The sequence below is a fragment of the Centruroides sculpturatus genome, unplaced genomic scaffold (assembly GCF_000671375.1).
Source record: "Centruroides sculpturatus isolate CEXI.00-Female unplaced genomic scaffold, Cexi_2.0 scaffold459, whole genome shotgun sequence".
Lineage (NCBI taxonomy): Eukaryota > Metazoa > Arthropoda > Arachnida > Scorpiones > Buthidae > Centruroides > Centruroides sculpturatus.
Genome location: NW_019384631.1, coordinates 493,971 through 512,882, shown reverse-complemented (window position 1 = coordinate 512,882; position 18,912 = coordinate 493,971). Strand labels below are relative to the sequence as shown.

At 32.4% G+C, this 18,912-nt stretch overlaps 2 protein-coding genes and 1 long non-coding RNA gene across 4 annotated transcripts; 2 read left to right on the top strand and 1 right to left on the bottom strand.

The window, feature by feature from the left end:
• The first annotated feature begins 632 nt into the window (after positions 1 to 632).
• Positions 633 to 15,528, top strand: LOC111625761 (organic cation transporter protein-like). Of its 2 annotated transcripts, none has more exons than XM_023368986.1 (11): positions 633 to 849; positions 12,016 to 12,256; positions 13,423 to 13,526; positions 13,806 to 13,960; positions 14,041 to 14,212; positions 14,291 to 14,420; positions 14,498 to 14,598; positions 14,674 to 14,888; positions 14,965 to 15,137; positions 15,214 to 15,350; positions 15,431 to 15,528. In XM_023368986.1, the coding sequence occupies exons 1-11, from the start codon at positions 689 to 691 to the stop codon at positions 15,504 to 15,506; spliced, it is 1,665 nt and encodes a 554-aa protein (XP_023224754.1). In that variant the 5' UTR covers positions 633 to 688; the 3' UTR covers positions 15,507 to 15,528. The 2 variants fall into 2 exon arrangements, with proteins under 2 accessions (XP_023224754.1, XP_023224753.1); XM_023368985.1 differs by lacking the exon at positions 633 to 849 and adding an exon at positions 10,006 to 10,397.
• LOC111625764 lies at positions 12,386 to 13,011 on the top strand. The gene is made up of 4 exons (XR_002756780.1): positions 12,386 to 12,410; positions 12,487 to 12,623; positions 12,704 to 12,818; positions 12,930 to 13,011. It is a non-coding gene; the product is annotated as an uncharacterized LOC111625764 (long non-coding RNA).
• Positions 15,529 to 15,660: 132 nt separating the features above from the next.
• Positions 15,661 to 18,760, bottom strand: LOC111625763 (sex-determining region Y protein-like). The gene is made up of 6 exons (XM_023368987.1): positions 18,630 to 18,760; positions 17,586 to 17,792; positions 17,328 to 17,395; positions 17,199 to 17,253; positions 16,833 to 17,123; positions 15,661 to 16,761 (listed from the first exon to the last, which is right to left on the bottom strand). The coding sequence occupies exons 1-6, from the start codon at positions 18,670 to 18,672 to the stop codon at positions 16,673 to 16,675; spliced, it is 753 nt and encodes a 250-aa protein (XP_023224755.1). The 5' UTR covers positions 18,673 to 18,760; the 3' UTR covers positions 15,661 to 16,672.
• Positions 18,761 to 18,912: the final 152 nt, after the last annotated feature.

Here is an 18,912-nt window from a genome sequence, read left to right as displayed (position 1 = left end):
TTATAATACTTTCATTCGCCCATCAGTGGCCGAGTGTATAAAACCACTGAACACTGGTGGTGAGTTCGCGCCTCGGCAACGGGCTGCATACATGGAGTTTACCGGGTTTTCTTCTCGTTAGTAACACCTAAATAGAGTCCAGTTTCCCCATCAAACCAAATAGTTTCATTCATGTACAATGCAATAAAATTGCGCAGGTTTGAAGACAGATATACAATAACAAATTCGTTTTACTCCCGTAATCAATAATCTCAAATGGTTTTGGTTACCACTGGACAAGTGGTAACCAAATTGTTTTAACCTTTACTATTAAACAACAGTTATCGAAGACAATGAAGATGGATCAAGAATTATCATATTTCCATTTTAGGATTATTTTGATAAAGTGTGAGAAGATATTCGGTGTTTTGTCATTTATGACGTCACAGCTTTGTGTTCCCTTAGATGTCATTTTTTAATAATTTTTCTTTACTTTATATATATTATTATTATTAACTTAATAAATATATTGTTCTAACCGCTATGCATTTATCATACGAAAATTATCACGCCGATGACGTCATAAACCATGTTAGGTTCGTTATTTTCGAAACCGTCTGCTAGAATTTTAAACGCTAGAGGGCGACCGGAAAATGATCACATGGGTTTGGTTTTGGTTTTGTTTATGGATGTGGTTTAGTCGCACGAGATGAAGTTCACCAAGATTCTCTATCACTTGGGTTTTGGAAAATTTCAGGTTTATATATGCCTTCTGGTAGGGGTTTTGCAGATATTCGGAGGTTTGCAGTTAAATTCTAATCTGTTCTACATGCATAGCTTCGTTCCTAAAAGCAATCTACAAAGCAGCAGGTAAGAATTGCAAAGCACGTGTCTGTTTGTAATTGATTAATTTGTAAATTAATCTTAAATTAGAATTATAACTTAGCGATATCAGATTATACACACGTTTAGACGATAAAACTTTATTAACGAATGGGAATTGGGCAAACAATTCGTATTCAGATAATGAATTGCATATTGATCTGTTAAAGCTGTCTGTTTGTCTGTTCGTTTCTGATCATTTTTACAAAGTTAAACCGTTCTTAAAATACGGCGTAATCTAATCATTTGTTTTGCGTAGCTTACTCTGTCTAAAATCGATAATCGAGTCAAACCTTAAATTGATTTTAATGCTGCATGAAATATTATATACTACACATAATACAGTTAATGTAAATATAGTCATTAGATAAGAAAGGAGAACATTATTTCCTTTCACAATATGTTTTAGTTAATGAAGAAATTTTGAATTGATTTCTGAAGGTCGTAGGTCGCCGATAGGTGGGCCGTACCATTTACACTCCGACGGAGGATACATTTCGGAATTGGTGAAAATGAGTTCCGGAACCGTTACGTTTATTGATTTGTAAAGGTTGCTGTGTCGGAAGATTGATTCTACGGTTAAATATTAAAGGCGGGCAAAACAGGACTGTCCGTTGGCCCTATTGAGAAATTCTCGTTAAGTTCTGCTTTCGTTTATGTGATTCCCAAAAGCAGATTACGGTAACCGGTTAAAAGATAACTGATAGTTTCTTATGTAAAGTGTGTGTTGTGATAAAGGCACGACGATATGTTTCCTTTAGAGTGAAGGTCGCGATGATTGTAAGATTACGTAACGCCAAAAATTATATTATTTCTCTTTGCCGTCGTTATGGCCAATTGGATGTTAAGGTTTAGTCGCGTGCATTAAATAAGGGATTCGGTTCCGGTACCAATCGAAGGTAAAGATGGTATGCATCTGCCACACTTAAATTGTTAACTTTTGTTTTATAATTTGTTCCAAATAGAAGACAGTATAGCAATAAGATATTGTTTTATTGGAGCAACAAGTTATGTAACTTCAGACTTAACAGAAAAAAATTTGACAGTTTTAAAAACCTTTTTGTAATGTATATTTTACGACAATGTGATCGGTTTGAATCAGAAAATTAAAATAAGCATATTTGAAAATGGCTGAACAAACCGTATTCTTATCTTTTCTCGTGTCACTCTGACTACTTTGTCCCCATCTCCAGATAAAGATTTTTTTTTTTTTTTTCATAATAACTAGTGTTTTCTTCTGGGATAATATGCAAAGGATGCACGATAGATAAGGTCCTTATACACCGATAGTGTGAGTGATGCGCAGTACACGAACACATAGTGATGAAGGCGGCACGAAGACCAAGGAAAATGAGAACTGCAAGCAATAAATAAACACGTGAGAAATTAATGAGAAATGCACATTTTACCATCTATGCTTGATGTGTATGTTAGCATGTGTGTTTTCTATTCACACTATTCGTGTACAAGTGTCCTTTTGTACTAAATTGGTCATGCTCTACAACATTTCTCCATATTGTGCATTGTTCTTGAGATAGGAGTGCTAACTTCTGAATTTTACCACTAAGGGCACTGCAAGTGGTCTCGTCTTGTAACGTACTGTAGTTACTTTACTATAACTACAAAACATGGGTGTTTTCATTCGTCAGTTATGTGTATGATAAGGACTTTACCATATAAGCTGTGTTTTTGTAATTTTAGCATATTGGGGATATCTTAAACAATACTTTCTTAATATATCTTAACAATCGTTCTCAAATTACATAAAAGTTAATGTGTGGAAGAAGACCTGGGATGCATATACAGTAAAATCTGTGTAAACCAGAATGGTACAGTACCGAATATTTTTTCTGTTTTGGCAGATTTTCATTTTGAACAGGATTTTTTAAACTTGTTCCACTTCAAAAAACTTTTTTTAGTTGGGCAGTTTCCACTTTGGACAAGTTTTACCGTTAAACATGTCATCATCATTATAAACAGGGTTATGGGAGCTTCACATTCTGGTATTGGAATACGAGGAAGTTGGCTATAGTAGTAGTTAAATTCATAGTGCTTTACGAATTCATATAGTAGTTTCAGTTAATGCATGCTACAAAAAATTAACACAATTAATGGAAAAGTTGTTCTGTTATCTAGTGAGAGAAAATAAAATAAAATTCACATATCACCTGACATATTAAGCAAAACAAGCCAATTGGTATAACCGGAGTGACATCCTGCATGACATCACTCTCAAGTCGATTCATTCCATAGATGGACTGTAGACAATTTGTTTATGGCTAATAAGAATGCATGGTGTAACTGAACACTTTGTCAGATTAAACAAAATACCTTACACCACAGTATATATATATATAAAAATATGAAGTTTTAAATTAATTACAAGGGTGATTCAAAAAGTAAGGTAACAAGATCTCTCATAGGTGTCATATTCCTCCTCTTGTTTAAATTTCTCATTAAGACAGCAGCAGAAGACCACAACTTTGTCACACAGGCGTTAGATGGTGCAAATTTTGCGTCAGACTTTTGTAATATCATTTTGAAAATGGCTGCGCTTACAGAAACATGATCAAACATGGAAGTGCATAGTGTGATGTAAAGACTTTCTCTATAAATCAATGATGAGAAGTTTTTTATTTGTTTATGGCAATGCAACCTGGGCAATCTGCCAAGGGATTGACAATTGGGAGAACAGGTAATTGGCCCTATTTAGGTATTAGACATGTGAAGGAAACCTGGAAAACTTAAAGTGACCAGCCTGTTGGCTTGGCAGAAATCACAACCAACTAACAGCGTGCGGTGGTTTTATCCATGCAGCCACTAGTGGGCTCAATGATAAGTAAATTAAACATACAGAAATTAATTTTTAATTAACTCGATTAGACAAGAAAATCAGCACAAGAAATTCACAATCATTTGTATTGTAATATTACAAATGCAAAGGTCCATCATTAAAAATACAGAAACAATTATTATAATTAATTATCTTAGAAATTACTGCTGTCGTTCCAAATCTCAACAGACTTATCAAATTTGTATGTGATAAATGTCAAAAATTGTGTTGCAAAATGACTTACAGATCTCCTCTACAATTACATTAAAATGTGGTTTTTACAGTTTAAAATTTAATTATGTATATCATATTTAATTTTTAATAAAAATGTAAAGTCTTAAACCCCAATTTATTGAAAAATAGATTCTTATTAGCGAGGTTGAGCCGAAGTTTTAAACGCGAAAACGTGTACGTCGGACGTTCAGCGTCGCTTTCTGTAAGCCTAGAAGTTTGACGATGGTGTTTGGATAGTCAGTGGAATCATGCTCGACATTCCAAACACCATTGTCAAACTTCTAGGTTTACAGGAAAGCGGTGCTGAACGTCCAACGTACACGTTTTTGCGTTTAAAACTTCAGCCTCAATTTCGCTATTGATGTGAATTTCTAAACTTCTAGTACTTTAGGGTTTTTTTTTTTTAACCTTAGGATGGGTCAGCATGCCTAAAAGTATCAAGGAAATATATAAAGATATGTTAATAAGGCTGTTCTCCTTACAAAATTGCTAGTGTCTTATATTTCATTTTATATTCCTACATTCTTTGAACTACAATCTAAAATCTAATATGTTTTTTTTTCTCCTTAAAAAAATTTTTATAGAAAATCAATAATTTGCAATGAATTTTGATAATTATGTCAGCAAATTAAAAGCAATAAACCATTATTACATATAATGGGTGTCCCAGCCTTGACTCAATATGAACTATAAATCACCTATCAGAATTAATATTGATTGTATAATTATGTAATTAATATGAGCAATTATTTATTGTGACAATGCAAGGCTGCAATTTTAAATCATATTTTTAACTTTTCTTTTAACAATAGTGTCATACCAGTCATCTGTCTAACACCTTTCAGGGAAAATTTTTGAATTGAAATAATGTGACTTCCGGTTTGAATCGGAAGTTTGTATATTGTTAATTGGGGCCTCCCGACCATAAGGTTTTCCATTCCATTGGTCTCGCCTTTCATCCATCCAGCTCTATTCTCGAGATTAAGGAAAGACGGGACGGACGGTAGTGGAAATTTATAGGTCTACAATTTTTTTCAATTGAAGCCCAATAAAGTAAAAAATGGAGAAAAATAAAGTATCAATTAAACAGAATTCTATTAAATGTGTTGTTTTAAATTTAATAAGAGTTACATTCATTTAGCTTATGTTGGCCAAGTGGCTGCATAGTTTAGTGTCAGCTTACCACTAGGCCTATAAGAATTTAAATTGGAACTCAGTTCTGACCATAATTTATCACAGAATGTACAGGTAACCCCCATATAACACGGCACTTCTATAGCACGGATTCACTCTAACACGGTTCGAGAATTGGGTAAAATCCCCGTACAACATGAAATGTAATAAATATTTACATAAATAATAATAGTTCATGAAAATTATTATTTTCGTGAACTATTAGTACTTAAGTATGTAAATTTTCTCTTCTCACCTTCTGTCGATACACGTGGTCCTTCTCGAAACTTGTTTCAATGTTGCCAGATCGCGACGCTTCTGCTTCTGATGTTGCCGAATGTTTTTCCCNCGAATTTATTATAAAGTATAGTAAATTTCATTATAGTATATATAAGATTTATCTTCTTCAAATTTTAATGTAAATATAAACAAATAAAATCTGAAGTATAAATTATATAACAAATAAAAAAAGAGGGATAAAAATAAAAATCTACTATTTATATAAAATTTATTCTCACACAGAAAGTTTTCTTTATAGAAGGGCCTATCTATCATTTGAATGTTAGATAGGCCCTTATTTATTTACTTCACTCTCATATATTTATATAAACAATTAAAATAGATATATTTATTGTGTAATCATATATGTCTCATTTTACGATTAATACTCACAGACAGATTATGTTTATAATACGTAAAACAAACCTCGTTAACTGACTTATGGGTCACACCGTATATCGTACTCATTCAGGAAACTTTATACGACATTTATGTATAGATATTATTTTTAAATGTTTCTAAAAATCAATTTATAATTTCGTTTATAATATTAAATGATTTATATATAATTTACGATCTCACTATTCAGTATTAATATTTTTTATGTAGATTAACCTCAAATTCTATTTATTTATGTTTGATGTTTATTATTCATATTACATTTACTTAACACTTCTTAGTAAACAAATATTAATACCAATATAGGTTGATAAGAGCTTTACTTAACACAATAGTAGTAGTCTCATCAAAGAATAGAGAGGTTGCGGGTGAAGTTTTCAACGCGAAAACGTGTACATCGGACGTTCAGCGTCGCTTTCCTGTAAGCCTAGAAGTTTGACAATGGTGTTTGGATAGTCAGTGGAATCATGCTCGACATTCCAAACACCATTGTCAAACTTCTAGGTTTACAGGAAAGCGGCGCTGAACGTCCAACGTACACGTTTTTGCATTTAAAACTTCGGCCTCAACCTCGCTATTGATGTGAATTTCTAAATTTCTAGTACTTTCGGGTTTTTTGTTTTTTTTAACCACAGGATGGGTCAGCATGCCTAAAAGTATCAAGGAAATATATAAAGGTATGTTAATAAGGCTGTTCTCCTTACAAAATTAATAGTGTCTTATATTTCATTTTATATTCCTACATTCTTTGAACTACAATCTAAAATCTAATATATTTTTTTTTCTCCTTAAAAAATTTTTATAGAAAATTAATAATTTGCAATGAATTTTGATAATTATGTCAGCAAATTAAAAACAATAAACCATTATATATTACATATAAAAGGTGTCCCAGCATCGACTCAATATGAACCATAAATCACCTATCAGAATTATTATTGCTTGTGTAATTTTGTAATTAATATGAGCAATTATTTATTGTGACAATGCAAGGCTGCAATTTTAAATCATATTTTTCACTTTTCTTTTAACAATAGTGTCATACCAGTCATCTATCTAACACCTTTCAGGGAAAATTTTTGAATTGAAGTAATGTGACTTCCGGTTTGAATCGGAAGTTTGTATATTGTTAATTGGGGCCTCCCGACCCTAAGGTTTTCCATACCTGGTCTCGCCTTTCATCTATCCAGCTCTATTCTCGAGATTAAGGAAAGACGGGACGGACGGTAGTGGGAATTTACAGGTCTACAATTTTTTCAACTGAAGCCCAATAAAGTAAAAATGGAGAAGAATAAAGTATCAGTAAAACAGAACTCTATTAAATGTATTGTTTTAAATTTAGTAAGAGTTACATTCATTTAGCTTATGTTGGCCAAGTGGCTGCATAGTTTAGTGTCAGCTTACCACTACAAGAATTCAAATTGGAACTCAGTTCTGACCATAATTTATCACAGAATGTATATGTTGTGCATTATTTCCCATGATTATCAACTCTATGGCAGTTGGGCCTGCTCATAATTGTATAATTCTGGCCCTCTATATGGCCTTTATTTTTTAAAACATTATTTTATTTAAGGTATGATCAGCAGCCTGTGATCCTTACATCATGGAATGATTCAATTTCGATTGATGGGATAACATAATGTAATTTGTGGTCAATCTGCCAAGATAAGGATGCTTTCTGGGATGATTTTCAGTAAGAAATTTGCCCCTGTTTAGATGTTAGATACAAAGAAAACCCAGAACACTCCATGCAGCCAGCCTATCAGTTGGGCACAAACCTGCAACTGAGTGTTCGGTGGTTTTATCCACTCGGCCACCGATGGGCCTCAACAATTTCAATGAATATACACAAACATAAACTTAGCATTTGTCAAAATATTTTAATTATTTACCATTATGTAAAGGCAAATGTGATTTGTATTGTGACAGTTCTGGCACAGGTATATCTGCAGGAAGGATTGAAGTCTCCACATTCCAAAAATAGCCTAGAAATAAAGATCTTTAGAATAAGGGCTACTTTGTCATTTTAGAAAGTTCTATAAACATAAATATATTTCATACATATAAATAAAACTTCAAATTGAACCCGATGCTTTTTTTGGTTTTATTGATTAATTGCATTGTAAAAAAAATGTTCGTTGATCTGCTGCACACTATGAAATGTCAATTGTTGGCCAACTGTGGCTCACAAATAAAAAAGATTACTAACCACTAATTTAGAGTATCTCTAAATTAGTGGTTAGTAATCTTTTTACATATTACATATCTTAGGAATGGATGTAAAAATATATTATAAAAGGCCAAATTCGGGAAAGCACTGTATTAAAATATCAATAGATCGATGTTATGTTTGTATTATATTCCAACTTGTGTATTTAAATGAAAATTTTACATTTTATATACTATTATAACTTATCGGAAATTTTTGGTTGGCCAAACCTCGCTAGTCCGGCAGCTTCGACGATATGGGATAGCAATTTGAATCCGACAATTATCGGTTTGCACGACGTTGCTTAGTTGGCTGTGTCATATTACCATTGTATTTGGTAATATGACACAGCTGTCATTTGGCAAATACAAATTTGCTGTTGCACCACTTGTTGCTTCCATATTGGTAACATCAACCTCAGCTTACTTACAATGCAGCTTGATGTTGCTATGTTGGTGCAGATATTACTATATTGCCATTTTTTTAACTCTAAGCTTCGCCGAATTTGGATTCTACACTACTGGGCACCTGTCCGGTCCAAAGCTTGCAGGATTAGTGAAGTTCAACCCATATGCATCATATCTATAACAATTTCAAACTTTATGATTAAAAACTACTGTAGTCCGTGCAGCNATTAAAATTACAATTTTGTAATCATATTTTTATTGTGACCCGGTAATAACTGCTGCTTCAACAGGAATGCATTAGGAAGTTCAAAAAGCAAGTTAGTGCGGAGTTTTAGTGTTGTAGGTATATTGACACGTGTGAGCCAAGCTCACAAAAATTTTTTATAGGATTAGTGAAGTTCAACCCATATGCATCATATCTATAACAATTTCAAACTTTATGATTAAAAACTACTGTAGTCCGTGCAGCGAAAGAATAGACACAAGTCAGCCTGAGCTAAGTCTGTCAAATAAAAGGGGTGGAAGATGTGGGAATTGACACATGGATCTTATCTCTTTCAGCTGTTTTGTCTTTTACATTTTAAAAACGTTTTTATACTATCTTCATCATTAATTTTATTGTTTTACTACTTTTTACAAATTTATTACTGTAATAATGGTATCATGGTCAATGAGAGAACAACAAACCAGGAACTGCAGACAACCTACTGCAAGCTCTTATCACACAAGTGATTAAGGCCAGAAGATTATAGTGGCTGGCCATGTCATAAGGCTAACTGCAATAGCAACAGCATCACGAGGGCTCCACTATGAGAGGAAAGGGAAGAGGACAAGAGGTTGTCCCAGAAAAGGGTGGATAGATGGGGTCACTTAAGGTCTTCAAGACCTCGGAATTGAAGATTGGAAGACTGAACGAGGTGGAGAAGGATTGTGACTATGGCTAAGGGACTCCAAGGCCTATAATGCCAGACAAAGAAGTAGAATGTGTGAACTTTCATGTGACATATACCCTTCCAGCTCAGGCTGACTCATGTCTACTCTTACTATACAGACTACAGGCCTAGCAGGTTAAAGATAAGATTCGGAGAATTAGAATTTTTATTTAGTAACAACAAACTTTATAGGTATAATAATAGTTTAAATTATTAAATATCAACTGTTGGTATAAATTATTATCGCACTAAATAAATCAAATACAACGAACTATTTTAATATAGATAAAGAAACGTGTGAAAGATTTCTACAAGATTGAAGCATGTTTAAATGTGTACAAATGTATACAAATACTTACTACATTTTGAAATAATATCTAATATCAAGAGCATAGTATTATATATCTAATCTGTTTCCTTCTTGCCTGTTATAAGTTATAACTTAAATTACATTTTTAATTTGTCAAAAACGTAATGAAAATGTACTTATTACCTGCGGAGTGTAGATAATAAACCGATAAATATTGTTCTAGTTAATAATATAATATAATAATAATCGAAATAATATAAAATGGAGGAAGATTCGGAGCGAAATTTTAACAATAATTCGGTATTTTTTGCGTGCTGAACCCGAAATCTGTTATAATATAAACAGCATTTACCCGAACGCTCAATTGCCAACGGTTGACACTCGGTCACGTGTCCCCGCAGGCATCGAGCTGATAGTAAACGCATGGATAACAACAATAATATAATCTCGTGGTTTAACTCGTTTCGTTCTTGTACGTGACGTCGATGCCACGTAACAACTCTCCATTAACGAGTGAAACGTATTTCATAGTCGGACTGGTGTTTATAGTGTGATGTCGATAGTTTCCGCCTCTCTCTCCTATCGGAAATATGGGAAAAGAAGACAAAGGAGATAGGGAAATCGACGAAATTCTGGCCCATCTCGGTCAGTTCGGGAGATTTCAATTGTATATTTATATATTAGCTTGTATACCACAGATATTCGTTGGGATTCATATGCTTTCTAGCGTTTTCGTCGAATACGTGCCCGAACACAGGTAAGAGCATCTCGTTCGGGAAATCGCTACCGATTTGACATTTCGAAACGATCGACGATCCGTCGGCCAATGACGTCCGCCGTTGCGAACGCTTTTTCGATTTTCCTTTTTTTTTTCTTCCGGGCGTCGCTGATTGGCTTGTCGATTTCGCGGAATAATCTTCTAGACCAATCGAATTACTCGTCGCGAATAACTTTGTTACGATTGGAAGAATTGGAACTAATTGTTAGAGGGAATACATTACCTATCGTTTAGTTAAGGGGGTGTTTCGTTCGTTAATTATCTAATCTAAAATAATCTTTCAACTGGATTTTTTTGATTAGTCTGTCAGTTGACTTACATTGATATTGGATTTATCATTTATTTTTTGTTTTTTTTTTTTTAAATTGCAGCTTATCTTAACTTTTCGTTTGTTGTTTTCTTTTTGAATTCTTTCTCCCTCCCCTGTGGGCATTAGGATGGCTCGTTCTCGTACCCTGCGTGGGTTTACGGCGGCAACGTTGCTAGGGTGAGAGATGTCGCGGATTTTTTCCAAACGCCCTCCGGCAAAGGGAGGATTTTATTCTAAAAACTGTTCTTAGGCTGAAATATCTTGTGTTTTCACAATAATTTCTATCGCGGCAGAGTACAGTACACGTCCGTCACCCGTCCCTGTATCTTTGGGAAGAACTCGATTAATCCCCAAGTATCTGGTGACCGTTATCTCGCTTGGTGCGGTAATTCGTAGTGTCGCCTCCGCAGATCTCTTTTCGTAAGAGACCGTTTAGTAAATTTTTTCTATGTATTAATGTTACTCAAACATTGTAATTTTCATACATAATGTTCAATAACATAAAACAATTAGCAAAATTAAAATTACAATTTTGTAATCATATTTTTATTGTGACCCGGTAATAACTGCTGCTTCAACAGGAATGCATTAGGAAGTTCAAAAAGCAAGTTAGTGCGGAGTTTTAGTGTTGTAGGTATATTGACACGTGTGAGCCAAGCTCACAAAAATTTTTTATAACTAATTATAGGAATATTAAAAAAATAATAATAATAGAAATAATAAATTTTGACTGAAAAATTGCACAAAAATTTTATAAGTATTCACTTTGGCATCACCTGGTTTGGTCTTCATCGCCATGCTTGGTGTTGCCATTAGTTGATGGCAGAATGATCAAACAGTTAAGGTGTCAGCCTACTGTTCTGGGGACTTGGAATGAATCTGGTCAGATTGAAAACCACAGAAAGATTTTTGGGGATGGTCCGTCCCAGAAATGTTGGGCCACTTCCCTCACCGCCCAGTTTCCCCATTGTGAGATTGACTGTTATGGTGGGTTATGGAATTTACGGTAGATACTAAACTGGCCTTCTTGCAGACCAGTTTAGTACCTACAGCAAAAGGAAAAAAAAAAATTATGGATTTAAACAATCCATTTTAAGATGACCTGACATCTCCGGAACATACCAACCATGCATATTTCCGAACATCCAATTGGGACCAAACTTCAAACCTCAGAAAGCAGGCTTAAACAATAGCAAAGGACTAGAATGACAATAAATAATTTTTATAAATTATTATTTATCATTGTTGTTAAATTTAAGTTTATAAACATTTTAAAATTAACTACAGATGTTACGTTCCTACCTGTGATAATTCTACATCCGACTACAATGAACCGTGGGTAGAATATGCTATACCCAAAGATGGAAGCGGAGACGATTCATTGGATGAGCATCAGTGTACTTATTATGAAAGTAAACAGTACCCAAACACTACTAGTTGTTCGAGAGATAGTTTTACTAAAACATTAGTAGAATGTGATGATTGGAAATGGGATAAGGAAGTGTTTGAATCGACAGTTGTATCAGATGTAAGTTGGTTTACGGATAACATAAATATTTAAATTACATTTATAAGCTAACTCCTTTCGACTGATTTATCAGTTGCTTTAACAGAATTGTGTTTACGTACACACATCTTATAAATGTAACAGAATGTNAGTCGCACCATTTATAGCTGGAATGGTATAATCTTTTTTTAAATAAAAATAAATTTAGATTTAATTAAGGTTTAATTAATGTTTTATTTATATCTCTTCAGCGGCAATTTCATTCCAAGTTACCGATGATAATTTTTGGAGTAAGTACAATTATTGCTGGGGTTCTTGCATTTTTATTACCGGAAACTAATAATAGAGAACTTCCAGAAAATATAGATGAAGCAGAAAAATTGAAAAGGTTTGTGTTATATTTTTTTTAAATGTGCAAACATAAAATATTATTTTGTAAAATAATTTACTGATTTCACTGCTTAATAGCCGCGATTCTGGCGATGAGAGATCTCAAATTGATTCGCAAGACGATGAAGAAAGATTAAGACTTTTAGCTGGATAATGTTGTTTTGTGGTGAATAAAATGAATAATATTTAAAAGGTGAGGAAATAAATTTGTATTTTTTCAAAAATATGTTTCTTCATTTTAAGTTACACTTTCTAGTTTTGTTTACGAAACTTGATATACTCTGAAAGCCTTTCATTTTTACAGATTTTAATACAAGTCAAGCACGTCCTTAATAAGGAAGATTTACATGTACATATTTGTTTCAAATGAATGTGTAAAAGGCTTTTATACTAAAGAAGGGTTTCATTTAGCATTTATGCCCTTTTGAACTGTCACATTGTTAAACTTGCTCTCTAAAGGCAAATTTTGCTTGGGGGCCGCGCAGCCCCCATGAAACCAGTTACGTTTGAAAAATTTACGATACCAGTTAAGGGTTAAATTACATTTATAAGCTAACTCCTTTCGACTGATTTATCAGTTGCTTTAACAGAATTGTGTTTACGTACACACATCTTATAAATGTAACAGAATGTTTATTACAGATAAATATATTTGACCATTGTAATCATTTATCTCTAATAAATGTTTGTAGATTTGTAAATGTGTACATATATTCATGTTTGATTAATAAACTATTACACGAAGGTGTCATAATAAAAATAATACATTCACTCTTATTTTTGATCTTCTCTTGCAGTTTAAACTTGTTTGTAAATCGAAAAGTAAGAAAACGATGTCTGAAGCTTTATTTATGTTTGGAGTTCTGACTGGTTCGGTTACTTTCGGACATGCTGCGGACAGGTAATTTTGCTTTTGTTTATATAAGCTAGGTTTTCATTGGCGTATGAACTGCTGGTCTGTTTCCTTTCACCAACTGTTTGACTGGTTCTTTAGGCATTCTCAACTTTAGTTCATTCGACCAATTAACTTTTCATGAATGATTAAAATGGTTTTGAACACTAATCATGTCCTAACTTAGTTTCGCATAATACAATGTGGACAGTATTTGAAGCAGTTTGTATGACAGTGTAAACCTAGCTTAAGTACCTAATACTTCCTGTAAATATTTAAACGTTATAGGTGGGGACGAAAATCTGTTTTCCTAGTAGCTCCTGCAATGCTGGCAGCTTCGTCCATATCTACTGCATTTGCAAATAGTTTACCCTTATTTTCTTTCTTGAGGTTTGTTACAGCTGCAAGTGTCTCTGGATTGTTTCAAACCGGTTATGTCCTAGGTATGTCTGCAGTGACAATTTCTTTCAGCAGTTGTAACTCTTAACAAATTTTTATTTATGTGCGTTTATTTATATTTTAGCAATAGAATTTGTCGGAAAAACAAAACGTTTATGGTGTGCTAACTCGTTGCAAATGGTGTTTGCCGTAGGAGAGCTGTTGCTAGCCGGTGCTGCGGCAATTTCTAAAAAGAACTGGCAAACTCTGCAATTAATAATATCGGCCCCGACTGTCCTTTTATTAGGTTACAATTGGTAAGTTTAATAATATCAAAAATGCAGTATTTTAAATATAAAGTTTTTTATTATTTTATTTATTTCTTATTTTGAAAGGCTGTTACCAGAATCAGCGAGGTGGCAAATTTCGAAAAATCAATTTCATAAGGCACGTTCTACTATTTTAAAAGCTGCATCTTGGAATAAAGTAACCATTCCAGAAAATTTACTGAGATCGCTTAATGATGTATGAATTTATATTGTTAATTTTTGAAAATAAATTTAATTTTCAAGCACATTTTAATATTTAAATTCTGTTTTTAGCCTGGATTACATGAGAATACAAGACATACTCGTTCAAACCCAATAGATCTGGTAAGAACTCCAACAATGCGTAAATGGACTTTAAATTTGTTTTTTAACTGGCAAGTGTCTCCTCAGAGTTCTTAATTTGATTTGCTAATTTGAAATCTTCTTAAACATGTACAATAAAATTACAGGATTGTAAATGCTATGGTGTATTATGGCCTTTCTCTTAGTGCATCGAAGTTCAGCAATAATGTTTATTTAAGCTTTTCGGTAATGGCTCTAGTCGAAATACCTGCCATTGCATTATCTACGGTACTTCTGAAACGTATCGGAAGACGACCAGTCCTCTGTTGGGTTATGATATTAGGAGGAATTTGTTGTCTTACTACTCCATTTATACCAAAGAGTATGTGTTTTATAAGTTTTATTATTATTTTGTATTAATTAATATAATACCAAACTTACTTTGAAAATTTGTTTAGTTTACGGAACAATAATGGCAATTTTGGGGAAGGCTGCAATCGGTGCATCTTTTTCAATCATTTATATTTATTCCTCGGAAATTTATCCAACGGTTTTAAGAAATACGGGGCTTGGAATGAGCAGTATGTGCGCCCGACTTGGCGGCATAGTCGCACCATTTATAGCTGGAATGGTATAATCTTTTTTTAAATAAAAATAAATTTAGATTTAATTAAGGTTTAATTAATGTTTTATTTATATCTCTTCAGCGGCAATTTCATTCCAAGTTACCGATGATAATTTTTGGAGTAAGTACAATTATTGCTGGGGTTCTTGCATTTTTATTACCGGAAACTAATAATAGAGAACTTCCAGAAAATATAGATGAAGCAGAAAAATTGAAAAGGTTTGTGTTATATTTTTTTTAAATGTGCAAACATAAAATATTATTTTGTAAAATAATTTACTGATTTCACTGCTTAATAGCCGCGATTCTGGCGATGAGAGATCTCAAATTGATTCGCAAGACGATGAAGAAAGATTAAGACTTTTAGCTGGATAATGTTGTTTTGTGGTGAATAAAATGAATAATATTTAAAAGGTGAGGAAATAAATTTGTATTTTTTCAAAAGTATGTTTCTTCATTTTAAGTTACACTTTCTAGTTTTGTTTACGAAACTTGATATACTCTGAAAGCCTTTCATTTTTACAGATTTTAATACAAGTCAAGCACGTCCTTAATAAGGAAGATTTACATGTACATATTTGTTTCAAATGAATGTGTAAAAGGCTTTCATTAGATGGAAGATCATCGGTTCGTAATTTTTAAAATAAAAATTGAAACAATTTAAAACATTTTAACACTGTTAAATGTTATAAATTAGCATATTTTCACACTGTTGGAATGTATATTTATATATATACATTTTTAACTAAGATTGTTCATGTTTTAATAAAATATTTTGAGTTTTATGAAAACTTTTATGAGTTTTTAAACATATAAAATGCAATTTTTCTACCAAGTTTTTATCAGTGACACAAATACAGATACACCACTGAATTTCTGGCAATTGATGGTCCAGCACACCTTTAATCCAGATGAAATTACAAAAGGAAACTTGGAATTCTGCAGCTACCACATTAATTTACTGGGCATCTACAGATGGTGTTGTGTACAGGGCACACTTACATTTTTTCAACTTCTTATATTCTTAGTTTAGTTTGCTTAAATTTAACCTTAGATACAGCTTCTAAGAAAGATGAGAATGTCAGTGGTGGTGTCGTGTATAGTTTCTAGTAGTCCATGGTCTACTTTAGACACATAGGTGTATAATTAGGTGTGCTGATGAATTATTATTGCACGTGACTAACCACTTTCATGCACCTAATCTGGCCAGACTTTGGAACCAATCATGTATTAAATTATTCATGAAGTTAAAATACATGCTATCAAATAGTAATGAATCAAAAGTTTATTTTAAATATATATTTAATTTATTGTGAAATAAATATAAATTTATTAATTATAAAGATATAAAAGTAAATTTTTTATTAGTTTAATTTAGTTAAAAAACCTGAACTTAATATTACTGACAGAATTGCATTAAGTGTAGATCAGAAACATTAACAAAACTTCTTTACAGTCATCCAAGATAAAATTATTAAATATATATTTAAAATCTGATGAAAATACGAAATAAGTTACAACAAAAACACTTGAATTAGGCATTAAAATTGAGAAATAGCAGAATGTAAAGCAACTGGAACGCACTGATAATATTCCAAAGGAAGTAAATATGTTAACTCTGAATATGCATCTGAAGCATTAAAAAAGATTTGTTTTGAAATACAAAAAATACAGAAAATAATTTACTGTAAATAAACTTACTCGATACTTCTTCAGATGCATGAAGATGTTCAGTAACAATTGGTGAGGAATTATCTACATTTTCAAATTCAGCTTCTTTTGATTGGCTGAAATTGTTAAGAAACGATAACCAAGCAGATTTTTCTTCTTCGGTAGCTTCGTCTCGGTTTACGTCCGTATGCAACGTACGAGTCGTAAGATCATCCGTCTGCGTACTGACATTACGTTTAATTATCTTGTTGGTAGGAATTAGAAGAAGTGCTTTCTTAGTCGAGCAAAACTCGGAATACTTATCCTCATCGTCGGTATGCTCTGATAGAATGTATATTTTTATAAATTTTAAATTTTTTATTAAAGAAACTACAAAAATCTTTAAAAAGAACAGACCTGATTCAGAAATGTTAACTTTAACAATTGATTCTGGTAAAGAATCTGTCATTGCCTTGGATTATAAATTAAATATTTTTAAAATTCATTCAGACTTTGTAATTTAATATTGTTTGATTCATAATTTACCATGAAAGAAGAATGCATTTTTTTCTGTTTCAAGGGTTTGCAATTTCTTCTTGGTCTATAAATGTACCCTAAATGAAGAAATTTTTATTATGAAATATGTAATTATAAAGTTGCAATTGTATAAATTGCTAATGAAAATGTGGCAGTTAAATTTACTGTTTGCATAAGATAAATAGGTGTTATTCTTTCTTTAATCGAATCATTAAAATAAATTGTATTAAAAAGGTTTTTAAGATGTAATTTTAAATACGGTAATACCTGGATAAGTTTCTTTGTGTTTTCTGTCACATTCTTTAGCTTTCTGATAGTAAATTGCCTTTCCCTCGGGATTCATCCTTCTCCATACGTTTCCTAACCGTATGCTAATCTCTTGATTGGAATCGTTCGGATAATTTAATCTAAAGCTCGTGCGATTTTCTCTGGAGAAAATCATAAAAGCATTCGGCGGACGAGGTATCTTAAAATCTTAATAAAAATAAATACAATTTGAATGTAAAGTCTAAAAAAAATATTAAATCAAACAGAATTGTATAACTGCTTTAAAGTCTATCGAGCAATTTCACTCTTCATAAGATTACAGTTCAGGAAACTTATCAAATTAAACAACTGCTGCAAATAAAATTATGTAAGACAGCTTACACCAGGGGTGTCCAAACCTCATAGGAGCCGTATACTGCCCGTCAGAATCAGTAAATACACCAGAGCGGCATCCTCTTTACATACAGTTAGTATCCCCCATTCAATAGAGTAAATATCACTTGCATTACACTTACAATCCTCTGTCTGTTAAACATATATAATATTTTTGTAATTTTTTTTCTATTATATAGTGTATTATGTATCAAATTTATAATAAGAAATTGTATAAATATATGGGAGCTGCAAGAAGAGTCTAGAAGAGCCACAGTTTGGACACCGTGGGCTTACACTATAATAGAGTAGATTGTAGGCCTCTATGATATTATAAGGGCCTAAATTATAACACATAATGGGCCCTTTCCTTCCACCAAATCATGATAAATGTAAAAATTGAGGCCCTTTTTGCTATATGTGTGTGAGAGAAAGAGAGAGATGATGTAATTGAGGCAAAAAAAACTTTGTGAAAAGAATGAAATGTGTATTTATTTTTCAAAAATTTCTCTAAATTTGATTTTTTTTTCAATAAATGAATTGCATTTAAAGTGGCGCCATCTATCGATGATAATAAGAAACACGTATATAGTATATAATTTGATTAATTATATTTATATGTAATTAAAAGTCCTATATAATGAAATTTGGCATTTATCGTCGAAAACTTACCTTTATCGCCATGCTTTTTCGATAGAAAAGGCTTATTTTCCATATTTTGACAAAATTAATTGAATTTCGATAAACAAATTAAATATGACCGTTTCATGAGGGGTAAAAACCAAACGACTTTTTAAAGTACGCCGCTCGATTAAAATGAATTGCATTTAAAGTGGCGCCATCTATCGATGATAATAAGAAACACGTATATAGTATATAATTTGATTAATTATATTTATATGTAATTAAAAGTCCTATATAATGAAATTTGGCATTTATCGTCGAAAACTTACCT

Coding starts and splice junctions, on each gene's coding strand:
- LOC111625761 (XM_023368985.1), top strand. CDS start 10,231: ATGGGAAAAGAAGACAAAGGAGATAGGGAAATCGACGAAATTCTGGCC. Junction 13,527..13,805: donor TTCGGACATGCTGCGGACAG/GTAATTTTGCTT, acceptor TAAACGTTATAG/GTGGGGACGAAAATCTGTTT. Junction 14,889..14,964: donor TACTCCATTTATACCAAAGA/GTATGTGTTTTA, acceptor AAATTTGTTTAG/TTTACGGAACAATAATGGCA.
- LOC111625763 (XM_023368987.1), bottom strand. CDS start 18,672: ATGGAAAATAAGCCTTTTCTATCGAAAAAGCATGGCGATAAAG. Junction 17,793..18,629: donor GAAAAAGCATGGCGATAAAG/GTAAGTTTTCGA, acceptor ATTTTTATTAAG/ATTTTAAGATACCTCGTCCG. Junction 16,762..16,832: donor TGCATCTGAAGAAGTATCGA/GTAAGTTTATTT, acceptor TTAATGCTTCAG/ATGCATATTCAGAGTTAACA.